The sequence below is a fragment of the Danio rerio genome, chromosome 20, assembly GCF_049306965.1.
Source record: "Danio rerio strain Tuebingen ecotype United States chromosome 20, GRCz12tu, whole genome shotgun sequence".
Classification (NCBI taxonomy): Eukaryota; Metazoa; Chordata; class Actinopteri; order Cypriniformes; family Danionidae; genus Danio; species Danio rerio.
This window is the reverse complement of record NC_133195.1, coordinates 6,580,525-6,600,279: the sequence shown is the minus strand read 5'-3', so window position 1 is coordinate 6,600,279 and position 19,755 is coordinate 6,580,525. Positions and strand designations below refer to the sequence as shown.

General features: G+C 38.7%; 1 protein-coding gene across 4 annotated transcripts in view; it reads left to right on the top strand.

The window, feature by feature from the left end:
* Positions 1–19,755, top strand: part of trappc8 (trafficking protein particle complex subunit 8) — a 164,717-nt gene that overhangs the window by 32,961 nt on the left and 112,001 nt on the right. For all 4 annotated transcript variants that reach the window (XM_017352638.4, XM_017352637.4, XM_017352636.4 and 1 more), the window contains 6 exons: positions 2,490–2,579; positions 3,210–3,384; positions 9,561–9,714; positions 14,264–14,348; positions 14,441–14,697; positions 16,802–16,917. In XM_017352638.4, coding sequence (XP_017208127.2) covers positions 2,490–2,579; positions 3,210–3,384; positions 9,561–9,714; positions 14,264–14,348; positions 14,441–14,697; positions 16,802–16,917 — 877 coding nt within the window. The remainder of the gene's footprint in view (positions 1–2,489; positions 2,580–3,209; positions 3,385–9,560; positions 9,715–14,263; positions 14,349–14,440; positions 14,698–16,801; positions 16,918–19,755) is intronic.

Here is a 19,755-nt window from a genome sequence, read left to right as displayed (position 1 = left end):
TATAAAGTGTTACCAATATTAATGTTCTAGAAACTTGTGTAACAAATAGAGCTGTAAATGTCATGTATTATTTATATACATCATGTGTCGTTGGCTTTTTATTAGAAAACACCTACTAAACATTCATATGAAGGTAAATTCTTATTTGCCAGATATTGAAGCATGGGATAAACCAAATGAAAATGGAGGCAAAAAAATGATAAACAATATACAAGCGATGTTCAGCAGCTGATAGGCCTATATCATGTAGACATCAGTTGCTGTATTAATACTGCAGTAAGTTTTTTGTACAAATTAACAAGGATTATTTTATAAAGTGCAGGGACGGGATGTGTAAACATCCTGTTGATATTTAGAAATCTTGCTGTGTCTTTTAAATCTTTTAAACGCACAATTTTTTCCCGCATGGCAAATAGCTGTCCATGATGTGTATATTTTGGGTCCTGTTCATTGGTAAATAAGCACTAAAATCTTTCTAAAATGTATGTGCTGTTTTGCTGCGTTCACACTAGACTCGGCACGCGCGTCAAGCACGAGTGATTTACATGTTAAGTCAATGCAAACGCGCGAATAGACATCCTGCCGCGCGAATTACGCAAATTGCGCAAATGGCGCAGGGCGAATTGAGCGTTTTGCTCGTTTGACGCGCTTAACGAGCGTTTCGAGCGAATCTCTCAAATTCGAAGATCTGAACTTCAGCGGACATTTGCGCCGCGTTAACCAATCAGAAGCTTGCTCTTGTGGGGGCGTGATTGTGACATAGAACCTGTTGTCGGTGTTCCGAGGGAAATCCTCCCGCCTTCACCGACAGTTCATCAAACTCGACTTGGCTCAGTCAGAAGCACCGCAGAAAGTCTCCGTCATCCAGGTTAAGTTTCTGGAGGAGTTTATGAGCTCACAGAGCTGGATGCACCTCTGAAAGGATGTAAAGGACTCAGACACGACCCTAAACGCATCAACGCTGTTTTTCAGTCTTCATAAAGCACATAAACACTGTTATTTTCTTCATAAAATCCATGTTAGTAATTTAGCTATGAAGCTAGAGTCTTTGGGCAGACAGAAGCCCTGCCCATCACGCGAATCCGCATCTGTTCTGAAGTGAATTTGACACGCGAATAAAGCGGGGCATGACGTGCGAATGAAGCGAGTAAACTCAAATGTTCGGCTGTTTACGCGTGAATAGCGCTATTTATCCGTGCGTTCCGCGTCTGGTGTGAACACAGCATTATTGTTCATATTTTACAAGTGATATTTCTACCCTGTGAAGATAATAAATACCAACAACCTGTTATAGGAGAAATATATTTGTGCTCATAGCTGAGTCTAACTTTGGCTAGAGTGTATGAAAGATTGTTTATTTCTGCAGTCCAACATGTATTGTTTTTATTAAATAATTAAAAACAGCTTACATCACACAGTTTTTAACTTGATTATATGTTATTATGTGTCTTTAAATGTAAGTGTTTATATTTATAGTGCAGATACGGGCGGTCAAATGAGAAGTTTGTGGGTCATGGTTCATTTGACGTACAAGTGTTTAGTTGGAAGCTGGATTCCGTGGCTCTGGCTCCATCTTGTAATCCCTTCTGCGCATGCACAGGCTCCAATTTCAACAGTCTTTTGCGACAGTTTGTGCCCGTCATGAGGCATTTTGCCTTCAAAGCGTTCAATTGGAAAAGGCCCTGCTGCGTTGTCCATATTTTTTACAGTCATTGGCAGGAACTCAAGTATCAGAAATTGTTGAAAGATAGGCTCTTTCCTCATAATTATATTGCATATTTAAAGTCTACTCTTTTGCCAAAACAAAAAGCTGTAGGCAGTAATGTTAGTATAGTGATGCAAAGAAACTATCAGGATCTCTTTAAAGTCTCTTCAGGTTCTACTACTAATCAGATCTTCAACATCTTAATGGTTTTGAACATATATTGAATGAAGTAAATAAATGAATTAGAGAAGATTTCCATATCGGAGAGGGCGGAACCTCCAAACCACACCTACCAATTACATCATCACTGCAGACAAATGGCAATACAATGGTGTTTACCAGATGGAGCGAACTTTTCTGGAGGGTTGGCTTTGGCAGACTGTCAAATGACGAAATGAACTCCAAATGAACTTTCTTTCAAGTTGGCGATATGGATTTGCTGCGTTAACCGTCAGGAAGCTGTTTGGTTTGACTTTTGTGTGAACTGTGCTTCATACATCAATAGACAAGGTACCACTTTGCCCACAAAATGTCACTGACATTTCGTTAATGTGACTGAGATTGGTTGTTTCTTTAAAAAAAAAACACAGTTTTATTGTACAGGTCTGTAATTTCGCTGTCAAAATGCCTGAATATCAGAAAAGTACTTTGAGGTTTTTTTATTGGTCTTTCCTTTCATAAAGTGCTTCTCTCCGCTTCTGCCTCGAGGGCTGGACATGCTGCCTGTAATAATCCTGTTTCTGAAACAAGACAATATTTCTTTGTGCTTGTGTTTATCTTACAGCAACAACGCCGTGGTTTGAGACGTACCGGGAGAACTTCCTGCAGTCCATGCCAGCGTCAGAGCACGAGTTTCTCAGCCACTACCTGGCTTGTATCCTTCAAAACACAGAAAAGCATGATGTACACCTCTCGACTAATAACTCGTCTTTATCTTGTTTCAAGCTGGGGCTGCACAATATATCGTTTCAACGTCAATATTGCAATGTGTGCATCTGCAATAGTCACACTGCAAGATATGCAATGTTGAGTCTGAAATAGAATTGACCAGGAGCCACAGAACACATGGGATTTGTAGAGTTTGTATGTGTTTTTTAAGGCCTGTGACTGAGCATTTCAAGAGAGTTTAGCACAAAAAATTATTTATGGAGGTGTAATAATGATTTGTTTTTTATTATTTATGCAGAATTGATACAGAATTGATTAAACATATTGAGCAAAAACAGCCAAAATATACGGCAAAAACAGCCAAAAACATAACGAAAGGTTGGTCAATTTGAACGGTACATAAAGGTTTAATTTAGTTTGTTTCTTAAATGCACATAAATACCATTTTAAATGAATATAAATATCATTTTAATCAGGACTGTCTGTTGTTGCAAGACTATATGTTTTGTAACAGCAAATTTTTCTTACTTTCTTAATTACTTTTTCATTCTCAGTTGTGAATTAGTCAAAATTCTCTCTAGTTCTATTTTATGAGATGTCCTGAACTGGGCTTCAGGTATGTTGGTGGTCTCGTCCAATGAGGCTGTGCCGACAGAGCAGTTTCTGAAGCTGTCCCAGGAACAGCACCGAATTCAGCACAGTGGAGATTACACACACCCCAAATGGTTCATTCCCAACACACTCAAATATTACGTCCTGCTGCATGACATCAGCGATGGAGACGAGCAGAGGTATGTGTGTTTCAAGTGTTCTCATGTGTAGGGATCTTCCATTATAAATGTGGATTAGTAGTTTTTATTTTTATCCAGAAAATGTTGGAGTAATCCTCTGCTAATTCAGTTATTATTTCTTGTATTTTTTTTCTCTTTTTGTTATTTCTGTTGTTTTACATCCAAGGGTCATGTATGGGTTGGAGATAGTTAGGAATTGGTGTTGTGTGGCTCTTTTTTTCTCCTTTTATACTTTTTGGCAGATGTTTTTTGTCAAATGTGATATTGGCTGATATATTATTTTACTGTCATATTTAACGATACAGTTTGACAGCATAATCATGTGTATAAAAAAAGAAAATCAAACATGGAGAGTCTCAAAAACCCTTATGTGCGAGGAACTACTTTCTTCCGCCACTCATTCACATCTGCAGCTTTGGTTAGAACAGCAGAAACTGCTGCTACTTCACCAACGCCACTTTAGAGCTAGTATTTGAAAGATTCTGTAGCATAAGGTCTGGCAAAACAGGTTATTTTGCTCACATTTTAAGAATATAAGGCTGAATGGCATGAAATGCGATCAGTCTACAGAGATTTTCCACTATTTCTCTGTTGTAATTGGGATTTCACAATAAATAACCCTGAAAAAGCCAAAGCAAAGAAAACATTACCAATTTATGTGATATAAATACAGCAATACAAAATACAAAAGAAAGAGATCAACTTAGAATGTCACTTATCTGATTTATAATGATTTCTTCAGCTGAAGTTTAAAACTTTCGCTGAAAAAATGCTGTTTTTCTCCTCTAAGAACTTATGTGATCTTTGTCGCCATCTTGTGGAGGAATGTCATCTGTTACTTTCCTTGGTCTGCTCAGACAGGCTAATGGCGGTTGGGCCGATAGACGATGCCATCATAGATGGCCAATAGACAACACGATGCTGAGCCAGCATCGCCGATCCTCCGCCCCGCCCCTGTTGGAAACCCACTCCTGAAAAATACACCCTTAGGCCTCGTTTACACTAATACATCTTAGTTTTGAAAATGGCATTTTAGAGCGAAAATGATCCACATACACACCTTGTTTTACCCAGCATTTCTAAAAAGCCCTCCGTCTGCTGAAAACACACATCATGTGACCACACACATATACACAAAGAAACACACACTGTCATGCGCTCGTCTCTGAGCTCCAGAGGACAGTGCACTTCAGAGAGTTTATCAAGGATGTACCACTGGATCGCGTCTCACTATAGCTGTTAAAAGTGATATTTAATTATTGTTTCTATCTAACGACTCTTCGGTCTTTTGAATATATCAGATCGCATATCACAGCATCAGTACACTGCTTCAGTCTATCACTTTCACACTTGTACTTAGTGATTTTAGTGAAAATCTTAGATACTGTTGGTTGTGCACCTTTTTTACCGACCAACATCCCATGGAAAAAGTGATGGACAGGTGGTAATTTGTGTGCTACTTTTATTTATTGATGATTTGTTTATGGGTAAAACAAAGACCATATCGGTCAGGTAGTTGAAAATATAGGTTACAAATTATTAATTCATTATGAATATATAAATATAAATAATTAATTCACCTCCACTTATGACGATGGTGCCATCGTCCATCGCAATGTTTCACATTAGACATCGTACACTGCCAAATTAGTCGACATCGCCCAACCCTAGAATCCGATGCTCCGAAATTATAAATATTTTAAAATAGGCACTATCCTTATAAATAAACTGCATAGTTGCAATCTAAACAACTACATTCTTGACTAAAATAGCCTCAAAAGTACATTATGTTGTCCAACAGCAGCAATATTTGTCAAATTGTAGAGTGTCCTCTGCTTGTCGCTGTATGTGGGCGAAGTAAATACACAATGGTGAAGGGTTAAAAGGCTGGATGAGTACTGTTGTTTTCCCAATCTAATTGTGTTGCAAATTTTCTTGGTTAAGGCACACTAAATCCAAAATGTTCATTCATAATTTTCGCATGTTAAAAATAAATTTGACCACACGTTGTTAATCTTATTGACACACATTCTCTGAAACTGTCGACCGTCATTTAAAAAAATCAGAAATCAGGTTCGATAATTAAAAATTTTTTTTTTTTTACATCCAAAAGGGGGAGGAGGGTTATTTTGTAATGGATTAATCAGACGCAGTGTGCAAGGTTTGTTTAGGTGACAGATTTTCAGCATATGAATACGGAAAAAAAAAAACGCAAGCGAAAATTTCAAACTTCAGTGTGCAAAGACCTTTACAGTTAGTGAATAGTCATAAAGATGTGAGGGATTTTTGACTGCATCAACCATTTAGTTGTTCTTGGACATGCCACGCACGATGCTAATCATTAAAATGAGTTATGCAGCAGGATTAGCTACGGTTTGCTCAGTTTGGATAGTTTACTGATGTTTGCAGCTTTGTTTAATTCCCAAACGCAGATCGTCTCAACACATTTGGCTCATAGAATGCTCTGAAAGTTGGAGGAGCAGGAACACAAACATTAGCACATTTTGTACTTCTGTATTAGTGTTACCTAAGTGCATTTAAATGCATTCACATTCAGATAATTGCATTTTTCTTCCTATAGGCGGTTTCTGAATTTTTCAAGTGCCCAGTTGAATTTCACTTCAATTATTCAAGCTAGAGGTGAAAGGAAACAAAATAAGTAGCATTAATAGGTTTGTTTATGTGCATAATTATTGATCTCGCTGTATATAAGTGTGTGTTTATTTATGATTCATTGTCATAATCATAATTGAAACATTTATTAATTCAATTGCTGCAGGATTCTAGCTGGCCCGTGCTAAACTTTTCTGCTTATAATATTCTGTGAGCAAAATCCCACCCTCGAGTCAGCCGTACATACTTTTTAATCCATATGCAGTTGAAAGCCTCTGATATTCCCACTGCTGCTTCTGATTCTGCAACTAAACGAACCGAGTTGATTAACACTGGAAACGTGTATCCAACCCTGCCTGAGGGATTCAAAGGAAAGTGATGTCAGGAGAAAACATTTCTGCGTTTCTGGTGTAATTGAACATATTTAATTAGAAATCAAAAGAATGACGAGTGGAATAAAAATGACACAAAGCTTGAAAGCAACACATGCTGCATTTACAATTCGTTTTTAATTATTATTAATATTAATTTCTGACATCAACTAAGTGACGGACGTGTGCTTTCCCGTTCGCTTCCTCCTTTGAGAATTGTAGGTTGGTTGCCAATCACAATATTTATGTGCAGCCTCAAGGTCTGATGAATAGAAGATAACCTGACTGTGGGGAAAAGCGTTATAGGCCACTTTACTAGATACACCAGTATATCTTCATGTTAACACAAATGTCTAATCAGCCAATCACATTGCGCCAAGTCTGTGCATTTAGGTGTGTAGACGTGGACAAGTTGTTTAATGATGCATTTTGTCAACGTGTGTTTGTTGCTTTATTACAAACGTGTGGCAAATTTCACAATATACACTTTAAATCACAGGTGTCAAATCCCGTTCCTGGAGGGCTGCAACTCTGCACAGTTTAGTTTCAACCCATATTAAACACACCGGATCAAACTTATTGAGCCCTTCAGGCTTGTTTAAATCCTACAAGCGATGCTGCTGTCACTAGAATTTGAGCTTGCGAAATCCTGTTGTATGGCGCTGTGAAAAGGTATGGAATTAAAGAGCCCCTATAATGCATAAAAAGGGTCATATTTTGGTTTTGGGGGTCTCCAACAACAGTCTGACATGCATGCAAGGTCAAAAAACACTTTCATTTTTTAATAATATGCATTTATTTTTACTTAACTATCCCAACAACTCCTATATGATTCGTTCAGCAATTTTTTTGTTCCAAAACCCCTCCTTTGCGCAAAGCTAATCTGCGCTGACCAGTCTGATGACCCTGATGTCGGTCTGATGTCTGTTGTGATTGGTCGACTATATTCAGCGCAAGACAGAAAGACATGCCCAGCACGGCTTATCAACAAGTAGTCAGAGTGCACATTGTATGTGTGAGCCCAATGCAGGAGTGCATTAAAGCAATGCAGTTTAACACCAGCATATTGTTCTATTCTTAACCACAAGTGAAAACAGTGACACACATTCAGTATTAATCTACACAGCGGCAAAAGGTAAACCATTTTAAAACTTGATGGCCGCACAAGTGTAGGAACAGCTGACGGTGGCCCTAGCAACGATAAAGGCAGTGGATCGCGAGCTCACCAACACATTTAAATACATAAACAAAGCAGTATGCGTCGCATTTTCAACGTGCCTTTAGATGTGATAGAGTTAACCAGAATCAGTACAAGCGGTTACAAGTGACAAAACACAATTAAATATATAATTTGCAAGCTAAAGAAAATATAAGGAGGCAACCATTTTAATCACACTTGTGACATGGAGAAGAAACTGATCCATGAACTGTGTACTGTAAAGTTCCTCTCAAGCTCTGACAAAGTCTTTTCTGATCTTTCCTACAAATAGCCGATGGATTCCCCATTGTAAGAGTGTAGATTGTTGAAGCACTCATCAGAAAAATGATGGGAACCCAGCACAAGGCTGGGGCTATAATGCTGAGGTAATTTTTGCAAAAATAAACTTCAAACACGGACTCTTCGTAGCCTCATCTTTGGGAAAGTAACACTAGCTTTCCCTCACACTTCAGAGCACAGCGTCTTCAGGACATGATCCATCCGGGATCTGCTACAGTGTCTTCCTCCTCTTTCTAATGTGTTTATGGGCGGGGCCGGGGGGGTTTCAATTTTCCTGGGTTTGTGCTCACAACAAATAGGCGGAGCTTGAGTTTTTTATTAATGTCACGCAGACACGGCTAACAACTCTGTACATTGGCGATTCATTCGAACCCCTATTAGTCGAATCTTTTATTGATGAATAGTTTCAGATTTAAGCCTTAGCTGGATATTTCACTTCACTTCGAGCTGTGTTAAACACTGCATGGAAGGTCACTTTCAAAAACCTGTAATAGGGGCTCTTTAAACAAGACGATTAAAAAAAGCGAGCTATTGCTCCATATTTAAAATTAATGTTCGGAGAGGTCATGTTTTGATCTTCGATTAGTCTCACAGACATGTAATGCAGTTTTGCAGGTCAGATTTCACCAAGTTTGAACAGTGCAACGCACACTACGAAACTTGCCGCACAAGCTTGCGTTTCTGGTGTGCCGCTTTTGCGTGAGTATGAATCAAAGTCAATGGGGAGAAAAGAGCTACAAAGACTGCGGCGTATGTTGAAGCAACTAAACTGCAGAGCTGTGGCCCTTTGAAATATTCATTTGACACCTGTGCATTAAACTAACAAAATATAGCATTAAACAGGCTTCTGAGTGGCACTGAAAACATTTTTAATCCGTATATCCTGCATTTTGCCTGACTCTTTGGTCATTCATGGCTGCTTGCTTCACAAAATGTCTTCTCTTTAGAGTCCATGCCTCTCTCGTTTTAAAATTAAAAGGCCATAGTATGAAGAGACATACTATGTTTAATATTCACCTTATTCTCCGCCGACGAGCGGGCGCTGCCAATTGAATCTTTTTGTATCGCGACTTCCGGTCACATTCACTTCCATTCATTTTTTGACGTTAAAAACTGCTCGTTACGCTGCTTGATGTTGCAATTTGATGTTTTCTAATTATATTATTCTACTTGGTCTGTATAGTCATGCAAACATTTGTTTGTAGAGCAAGTAGTTTGATCGTTTTCTGCCGTTTATTATTCCTAGTCATTTCTCCCATAGGCGACTGAATCGGAAGTTCTAAGACAATCGCGAAAACAGGCGCACTTCTGCATTTTAGAATAAGGTCAATAGGCTTAGAAAAAATTCAAGTAAAACAGTTTACATTAGGAAACGTGGTCAATCAAAATCTGCCTAATGCATGCATAAACAATAATGAACCCAAGTGAATCAACAAAGTCTGTGTTTTGTTCTGATTTTCTTTGGGATTTTACATACGTTGGATTAACATGTAATAAAGAAAACAATGGTTTTTGAGGCTCACGATGTGTTATTTCTGTGTACTCTCTGTTCAAGCATGCCAAGGTATTTTCATTCTGTGGCATATGAAGTTCAAAATGATCCAAACCCAAAACTAGTAAGGTGTACCTAAAGAAGTGGCCGTTGTATATTTATGATGGATTAGATTAGCTGTTAATGTGTGTGTGTGTCTTAGGGCGGACTCTGTGTATGAGGATATGAAGCAGCGGTATGGCACTCAGGGCTGTTACCTGCTCAAGATAAACTCCCGCAGCGGCAGCACTGGTGCGGACGAGCAGATGCCGGACCCCTGGAGTCAGTACTTGCACAAGACCAGCATACACAACCCTGTGAGTGTTGTTGTCATTGTAAAGTCTGCTTATTCTGGACAAGAACCAGCAATTCAAAGAAACTAAGGTTGTTTTTGACTGCCTGTTTACATGTTCCTTTAATTGTGACCAATAGTCGATTTATATATTTACACTTGCATACCCTCAGAAACATTGCTCATTCTTAAAGGTCCAGTAAAGCGCTTTGAATACGCAGTTTTATTCGATGTTTGTTGTAATCTCAACTGAAACACGATGAGAGGGTGGGACATAGAGTAGCTCCTCCCCTTTTTAAAATACAACCAATAGTGTTTTGATGTACCACAGCGCTGCCAGTGAGAGTGGTTGAGCTCAAGCATCAAATGAAAAGCAAGAAGAGAGCGGGGCATGTCAGATACTAGAGAGCATTTGATTGGCTATGATATGATGAGAAACTGTAGTGACGTGAATAAAACCATTAATCCATTTGGGCGGAGGTGACAAACTACAAGCTGTACATGTTTATATTCATTTGTATATCCTCTACAGGCAAATTTTGTCACTGTTTTGGAGCACACTAGCTTGTTTACATCATAAAACGAATAATACTGATGGTAACTGTAATGAAGTTCACGGCCCTTTGGCCGCCGGGAAGAAGGAGGCAGAGAAGCGATGCAGTTTTAAAATATTTATTTATAACATGAACAACAGCTCCACATGGAGACTGCTGTCTAAACCAAAACAAACGGAAAGCAAAAGTAAAACAATATGTCCGGGCCCGATCCTCTCTCGGCTTCCTCTGCCATCGTTCCTCCTCCTATAGTCCAGAGCTCCTTCCGTGGGATTCGAGGCCGGTGCGCACCACAGGTGCATCCACTTACGTGGCGGCCTCATTCCATTGCCACAGCTCTCGGCCACGCCCCCTCGCCACAGTAACATCTTAAAAACTTTTTGATTTCATGGAACCTTTACATTTTTTGCACCACATTTCCAGTGTGCACAAGTCCAGGGTGAGAGGTGGGCACCTGGGTAGCTTGCTGGGGTCAGAGACCCCTAGGTGAAGGGCAAGGGGGCCCTCTGGGGCACAGACTGCAAGTCCAGGGAGAGAGGTGGACCGGTAGCTAAGGTGTATAAACGTGAATTATGCTTGATGCTAAGTCTGCGATTATATACAGAGTTTGCCGAACATCACTTTATAATTATTATATTATTTATTATTATTTTATTGAGGTTGATCTGAGGAAAATGGGCCATCATTGCAGCATGCATATATGCTTCAGTTATTGTGTCCTTGTTGGACTGGTGGGAGCATTATTATTACTATTATTTTAATATGATAAAGTCACTTTATTGAACTTGGTGAGTTAAAGGTGCTTTAGGTGATCTGCCATAATGCTAGTCTGAAAGCATAAATCTGAAACACTGTCCCTCCCCTGCCGTCCAAAGCCACGCCTCCTGAAAACATGAATTAAAGATCCTTAAAGATGACAGCGCTCTCTCATGTGTTGAGCTAAAGCTTGGCTGACGGCGTGCAGGAATTACACTCATTTCTCAGCCATACTTGCATGCTATTTCAGAGCGAAATATTCAGAGTAGCGGTAAACAAATATAGGGAGCGCATCACAGGCTGTCATTGTTCAGAAATGGCCCAATGTGAATATAAAACCCTCTTCAGCTCAGTAAAGCAGGCTAGGCTGAATAGCGCCATTTACTGATGTTCTGTTGTTAAACTAAGTAAAATCTACATTATCGATGCTGTAAGAGGCCCTTGGGAAATAGTCAGATCAATCTTTCACCGTGAGATTTCAGTGGCTGACAACACTTCAGTGCATATAACCCATTCATAACAACCCAATCTACATCTGCTGTGCGTGACAAAAATAGTTTTAAACAAAGCATTGCCTGTCGAAGAGAATTGCTTCAGCCATGGTGTCGTCCGTCCTCCAGCATGCAAAAGTAACTCCATTATTGATTCAGGATTTTAAAAAAGTTTCGATTTAGCATGTTCTTATCGCTCTTGCTCTCGCTTTCTCTTTCTCTCATTAGCGCGCAGTACGTGTATTTGATGTGTGAACCTATACTGGTCTCACTGTTCAGTTCGGTTACGATTATCATGCCTTCGATTCAGTTCAATTCGATATTTCGGTGCATCACGGTGCATTGACGATGCTTTCTATATACAGTGTTATATTTTAGGGGGGAGGCTATAACAAGCTGTCTGTATAAACACAGACACACAGCGCCACACTGTCTCTCATTCAAACACATACACAAACATAGACAGCACCAAACAAACAAACAAACAAACAAACAATCACACACACACACACACTTAAGCCGTCGCAATAGGGAGAGCTTGCGCTGAGCGGAGCAGAAAAACGAAAAAAAAAAAAACGGAAAAAGAAGCACTTTTCCGACGGTCCCTTACTGAGAGCCCATCTCCGCATGAGCTCTCCCGGCTAAACACATATTGCGAGGGCTTAAACGGAGCAGTGCTTGTAATGTCGAGCGAACAAAAAAGAAAGACAGCTGAAAAACATAACCAGCTTTGTCTTTTTGTAGAAAACACACTTTAGATCTTGTTAGGGTAAGAGGTTTTTGAGTTATTGCCGCTATAACTGAATGTGTGTCAGGAAAATCGAAAACAAAACCAACTGAACCGCGCTCATTTCTGGTGCCCCCCTGGATGTACAGCGCCCTTAGCATATGCCTATGGTGCCTGTGCCATGGGCCGGCACTGAGTTGCCTGAGTGTTGTAAATACTCGCGCTCGCCTCCCTCGCGAAAGAGCGCATAGGAGATAAATGACGTCAGTACATAATAACTGTTATGATTATTACTGAGCCGATACCTTATTGTCCGCGTCTGCATCGCGGTGTACAATTAATTTTGACACCCCTAACGTGTATACACAAACGGCAGAGCTGCATACAAACACTGCTCAGTAGCTAAAATCTGCATTTGCTGACAGACATTTTGGGCTACTTATCAGAATTATGGGAGATGTCGGCCTGACAATATTGAATTGGATGAGCACTTTTTTTTTAGTCTTATGACTTACCCAGATTATAAAAATACATACAAATACATTTAGATCATTTACTTTAATCAGTACTATTGGAATGTGAAGAGACTTTTAACCAGCACAACAAAAATGTTTCTAAAGACAATCACCTACTGCACTTTTAAAGAGTCACGAAACACCAAAATACATTTTTTGAGCTGTTGACAGTCGTATATGTGTCCCACACTGCTAAAAACACTATTAGGACACCTATATTTCACTAAAAAGTGTAAATTGGTTGTTTTTGCGTTATTTCAAGCAAATTCGTACTTCCGGTTTGAAACGAATTTTTGAAGCTGCGTCACGGCCATGACATAATATCGTGTATTCCAGCGTGCAGACTGGACGTCTGTGCCAGAGTGAGTCTTATTACGTCTTACAGTGTGATGCATTAATGCATGAGTAAGGCTTGGTTCAAACCAATCAGCGCGCTCTATTGTGCAACTTCATTAATATTCATTACTGTCACAGTGTTTAGACGACAGAGACGCCACGTTGTGTTGGCAAAACAAGCGTGAAGTGTTGCTTTTATAGTTTGGTGCAGTTAAGTTTTGTTTTCATTTTCTCTCTGTGAGAGCGCAGCTGGAGTCACGTGTGGATTAACAGTGTACGCGACGCTCGACAACAATAACTTGCGTGTCTAAGGAGGATTATTGTTTACCTAAGAGCTATTTTCATCAGCAAACGCTGAGATCCGGATTCGCTTGTAGTCTCCTCTATATAAAGACGCGGCTCTAGTTGCTGGTGATTGTCCAGTCTCTACAGATTTGGTAAGTGAGCGACCAGTGCTCTTTGTTTATTCGTATCGAACTAAGTTAACTATTGCACCGAGTGTAAACATGTGAGCACCACAACCAAACTTTAACCTCGTGTAGGATTTTCGCCGCATTTTGTGACTGGCTTTCTGACACTACCTGCTGTGTGCATCTAAGTTTCCGGGAAATGCTGAGGGTTTTTTTCTTTCATTCGCCGTGCGGTATCAAACATTCCATGAAAAATACACGCTTAGAGCAGTTCCTCGAATCAAATATATCGTTTGTCGCGAGGAACATGAATGAATTCCCTAATTGAAAGAGCCAAACTGCAGTGAAGTCCACCATTTATTAATTTGGCAAATAATTCGACTACAGATGTCCATGTAAACACAGTCACTTTCTCCCGTATGTGTGTTTGTGTTTGTGTGTGTGTGTGTGTGTGTACGTGTGTGTGTGTGTGTGTCTGTGTGTTTTGACTCTGAAACTCGCGCGTGCTCAAATAGACACTCCCACACCATCCCACCTTAGTTCATTCGACACTCCCCTCTAAACAGAGCTGGACACGCCCACTTTTCTGACTTTTTCCAAAGTAGAGGTGTGAAAACACACTGCTGAAACAAGGGGGTTTCATGGCCCTTTAAGCAGAGATCAAGGTTGCAATCATTAAAACAATGTTTTCTCTTTTCAAATCTGAATTACCAGTGGAATTGTTATGATAGATTTCAGGAAAAACTGATTTTCAAACATTTTTCAACTCCGGCGCTGTTTCATAGGAGCTGTATGAAGAATCTGCAGTGAATAATGCAACTGAAAACAACATCAGCGCAGAGGAAGACGGTCTAGATCCTGCAGTTAGAGGTAAGTCCAGTTCCACATTATCAGGGGTTTTGTTTTAAAGCTCATATTGATGAGGAGAAACATCTGATCAACATCATTCCTCATGTTTGCAGACGGTGTTTCAGACACTCATCCTCTTCAGCTTGACTCACCGTCCGACGCTCTCATCGATGAGAGTCAGGCTGTAAACAGTGCAAATATGACGAAAGCTCTGAAGCAAGCCAGTGTGAGCTCTAACAGCAGCCCGACTCCCAGAGGAACATGCCTGACCCTCAATGATCACGACCACATCCGGCAGTTCATCCAGGAGTTCACCTTCAGGGGATTACTGCCGCACATTGAGAAGAACATTCGCCAGCTCAACGACCAGGTACACAATCGGCACTCTACAGGGGATTCATCCTAGGTGTCTGCATATATTGACTTTCTCTTTTCAGACAGTCATGTATGTTTAGAGTTGTATTTTTGGTTTGTGCGATTATGTGAAATATGTCTCTTCTCATTGGCAAAGATACTTTTACAGTATTTGATAAACAGGGCAGTAAATTAGAATTTTTCAAGTTGTCTTCAGTGTCACAGGATTCTTCATAAATCATTCTCAATATTCTGATTTGCTGCTTCAGTTTTTATTAATTAGGCACATAAACTGAAAGGTTTATGGTAATTAATATTGTGTAGGGAATGTTATCAATGTAATGTCTGTGATAATGTCTTGAACAGCATATGGAAATTGAATGAATGAATTGAATAGGTTTGTAAACACACATGCACAAACACACAGTAAACATGGATTAAAGAAAACAAAAAAGTCTTCTGATTAAACTGAACTTTTTTTTTCAGGCCACATTTTTATAATCAGCACTTTATTTTATTTTTTAAATAGCTGAGACCAATAGAGTTTTCACTTGAGAATAAAATGATGTCGTTAAAATGTACTAAATCTGTCTGTTTACATGAGTCACATTGGCAGAAATCTGGTATACAGTTATTAGACCCCCTGTTTATTTTTTTTTCTCCAATTTCAGAAAAAAACAGAGCAGATTTTTTCAATACATTTCCAAACATAACAGATTTAATAACTCATTATTATTATTATTATTATTATTATTATTATTATTATTAATACTAATACTACTACTACTACTACTACTACTACTACTACTACTACTACTACTACTAATAATAATAATAATAATAATAATATTCAATTCAATTCAATTCAGCTTTATTTGTATAGCGCTTTTACAATGTAGATTGTGTCAAAGCAGCTTCACATAAATGGTCATAGTAACTGGAACAGTGTGGTTCAGGTTTTAGTGTTTAAGTTCAGTTCAGTTCAGTTTAGCTCAGTTCAGTGTGATTTAATCATTACTGAGAGTTCAAACACTGAAGAGCAAATTCATCGATGCGTAGCTCTACATCTAATAAAATGTAAATCAAATAAATTAATCAATAGGTAAATTAAGAAAAGAAATAAAAGAGTGGGTGAAAATTTAAAAATGTAATATTCTAAAAATCACAGATCTGGTCTAACAATAGGGTTAAATACAGTTAGTCCGCTAATTAAGGAAACTGGAATGCTTTTTATTTTTACTGCCATTGAAGGTACTTTTAACATGAAGTGACCTTGGGTTGATTTGCAAATTTTTTTTAAATTTTTTTTAAAGATTTTTTAATTTTTTTTTTACAAAGTCAATTGCAAAGATCAAAGTCCCATAATGCAATTTGAAATATTGTATATATAGTACATAGTATATAGTGTATATATATATATATATATATATATATATATATATATATATATATATATATATATATATATATAYAYATATATATATATATATATATATATATATATATATATACATATATATATATATATATATATATATATATATATATATATATATATATATATATATATATATATATATATATATATATAGTATAGGTTGCAATAATTAAAGCAGGCTTTCAATTTTCATTAAAACAATGTTACCAATAGAATTTAAAGAAGAGATGTTTTAAACCACTTTAATATTGCCAGTTTGTATGTTTTAAAAGCTGCCTTTAAACAAGTTTATTAACTTTTTTATTACTTTTTAAAAAAATATTTCTGGAAAAATATTTGGTATTTTTGCCTTCGTAGAGTCGAAAACTTGCATAAACTTGTATATTGTGTGTAGTTTTATTTTTGTACCTCACTGAGAAAGTTCATAATTGATTACAGTAGTCTATGCCCTTGTTTACTTCATTCAGCTTTTGTTCTGTTTTATGCACATCTTACCTCCATTCACACATTATTATCAAACTTAAAAAAACTTACCTTATTGGCTTCAAAAGGTCAAATCCATTAATATTTATTTCCTGCATTTTTCACAGTAACACATATAGTTTTTTCCATTTTTATATTCATTTCCAGAATCATCTTTTGATCTTTTTGGGCTTTTGTTTTCTTCAATCTGTCTTTCTAGCTTGTCTCCAGAAAAGGACTGAGCCGATCTCTCTTCTCCGCCACTAAGAAGCTGTTTGGTGGTGGGAAGGTTCCAGAGAAGAGCATCGCTGAGCTGAAGAACACTGCAGGCCTGCTGTAAGTCACTTTGAAGACACAATAAGGATGAGCGATCTCTTATCACTTGTGATAAACCAGTTCAAATTCTCGACACTATATGAATTACTCCTCATTCAGTAGTAACGATAAAAACCAGCAATCTAGAATCTGCCTCTAGATCTAGAAGTGCTTTGTAGGGATCTGTGATATTGACTTAACTATATGATCATATTGCTGGTATTTATTGAAGTTATTATGTGATTTACTGAGAGACAAATCAAGTTCTGTATCTTTTGAAAGTGGTATTATGCTGTGTTCACACCAGACGCGGAACGCGTGGATAAATCGCGCTATTCTCGCGTAAATAGTCGCATAAACATTTGAGGTTACTCGCTTCATTCGCACGTCAAACCCCGCTTCATTCGCGCGTCAAACCCCGCTTCGCGTGCCAAATTCACTTCACAACAGACGCGGATTCGCGTGATGGGCAGGGCTTCTGTCTGCCCCGTGACTCTAGCTTCATAGCTAAAGGGCTAACATGGATTTTATGAAGTAAATAACAGTGTTTATGTGCTTTATGAAGGATGATAAACAGCGTCAATACGTTTATAGCTGTGTTTGAGTCCACTAGATCCTTTCAGAGGTGCATTCAGCTCTTTAAGCTCATAGACTCCTCCAGAAACTGAACCTGGCTGATGGAGGTTTTCAGCGGTGGTTCTGACTGAGCCCAGCCCAGTTTGATGAACTTCTTGTCGGTGTCTGCTGGGGGATTTCCCCTGAGACACCGACAACAGGCGATACGTCACAATCACGCCCCCACAAGAGCAAGCTCCTGATTGGTTAACGTGGCGCGAATATCCGATGAAGTTCAGATTTTCGAACGCGAGTGGTTCGCGTGAAACGCGCATTAAGCGCATCAAACGCCCAAAACGGTCAATTCGCGCCATGCGCACCGCGCAATTCTCGTCATTCGCGCCGCGCCATTCGCGCATATCGAGCCACAGGATGTCTATTCGCGCGTTTGCATTGACTTTACATGTAAATCAGTCGTGCTTGACGCGTGTGCCACGTCTGGTGTGAACGCAGGATTAACCCTTGTGTGCTTTTGGGGATGTTTTCATTCACTCTCGGGTGATTTTGAGGCTTACTTTGGCCACAACATACTGGGTATATCAGCAATAGGAGCGATTTTTGGTGTCAACTCTTATTTTGACACATATTTTGGGAAAAAGCTTTTGAAAATTGTCAGAAATCCAACAATACACTCAAATTTACCATCCTTTCGTTATTTTTGTGGCTTTTTTTTCCCATATTGACTTCCAATATAACATAATTATTTGATTGCAAAGCCATGACACCATATAATCATGCATTCTATATTGTTTTTTCCTGTTAGGAAGAGTTAAAATATTTAATTTTACTCTAACATAGAGGTTTATATAATACATTTTATTACTTGTGTACTCCCAACACTCTGTTTTGGTTTAAAAAAAATCTAATTAAAATAGGAAAGATATTGTTATTTTGTTTTTGTCTCTCGTTGATGCATATACAGTAGGTACAGAACGTATTCAGACCCCCTTAAAATGTTCACTCTTTGCTATATTGAAAAACTGGAATATCACATGGTCCTAAGTATTCAGAACCTCAGTATTTATTAGAAGCAGCCTTTTTAATCTAATACACCCATGAGTCTTTTTGGGAAAGATGCAACACGTTTTTCACACCTGAATTTGGGGATCCTCTGGCATTCCTTTATGCAGATCCTCTTCAGTTCTGTCAGGTTGGATGGTGAACGTGGATGGACAGCCATTTTTAGGTCTCTTTAGAAATGCTCAATTGGATTTAGTCAGTGCTTTGGCGTTTTCCATTCAAGAACAGTTACGGAGTTGTTGTAAAGCCACTGTTATTTTAGCTGTGTGCTTGTGGTCATTGTCCTGTTGGAAGGTAAACCTTCTGCTCAGTCTGAGGTCCTGTACATGCCAGAGAAGTTTTTTCATTCAGGATATCCCTGTACTTGGCAGCATTGCAGATTTTGGAGTGTCTATTTAGGCTAAGTGTAAATAGCACACCTCGCTGGAATAAGCTAGTCGAGTGTTTCCCGCCCATCACGGTTCGATTGACAAAGACATCTAAACTAAAGAGTTCAATTGACTGCAGCGTGAGTGACTTGTAAAGCGCATGGCAACATGTTTTGATGCGATCGATCATAAACCCGGTTCGAATCCAGCATCTGATGAGCACGTTTTCTTTTGCCCACACTACATATTAGATTTTGCCTACTTTTCATCACTAGGAAGACAGTAGATATGGAACAAAATCAATGCCAAAAGTATTGAAATAAAAATCTTATCGAATAGCACAAACTGAAAATAATAATACATTGAATTAACAACTGCTTGCATTTTCATGACTTGGATTTACAGGGTTTGAAATTTTAGGTCCTGAAATTGAACACGGCTGTTTATTTAAGCTGTGAGTATCTCAACTAAAAATATTTCAAACACGTTTTCATATTTAAATATTCAATAAATCTTATTCACTGGCGAGGCAGTGGCGCAGTAGGTAGTGCTGTCGCCTCACAGCAAGAAGGTCGCTGGGTCACTGGTTCGAACCTCGGCTCAGTTGGCGTTTCTGTGTGGAGTTTGCATGTTCTCCCTGCCTTCGCATGAGTTTCCTCCGGGTGCTCCGGTTTCTCCCACAGTCCAAAGACGTGCTGCAGGTGAATTGGGTAGGCTAAATTGTCCGTAGTGTATGAGTGTGTGTGTGAATGTGTGTGTGGATGTTTCCCAGAGATCGGTAAATGAATGAATTCTTATTCAATTTCCAGATTTCATATATAGACAATTTCCAATTTACTGTTTTTCAGTTCAAAAA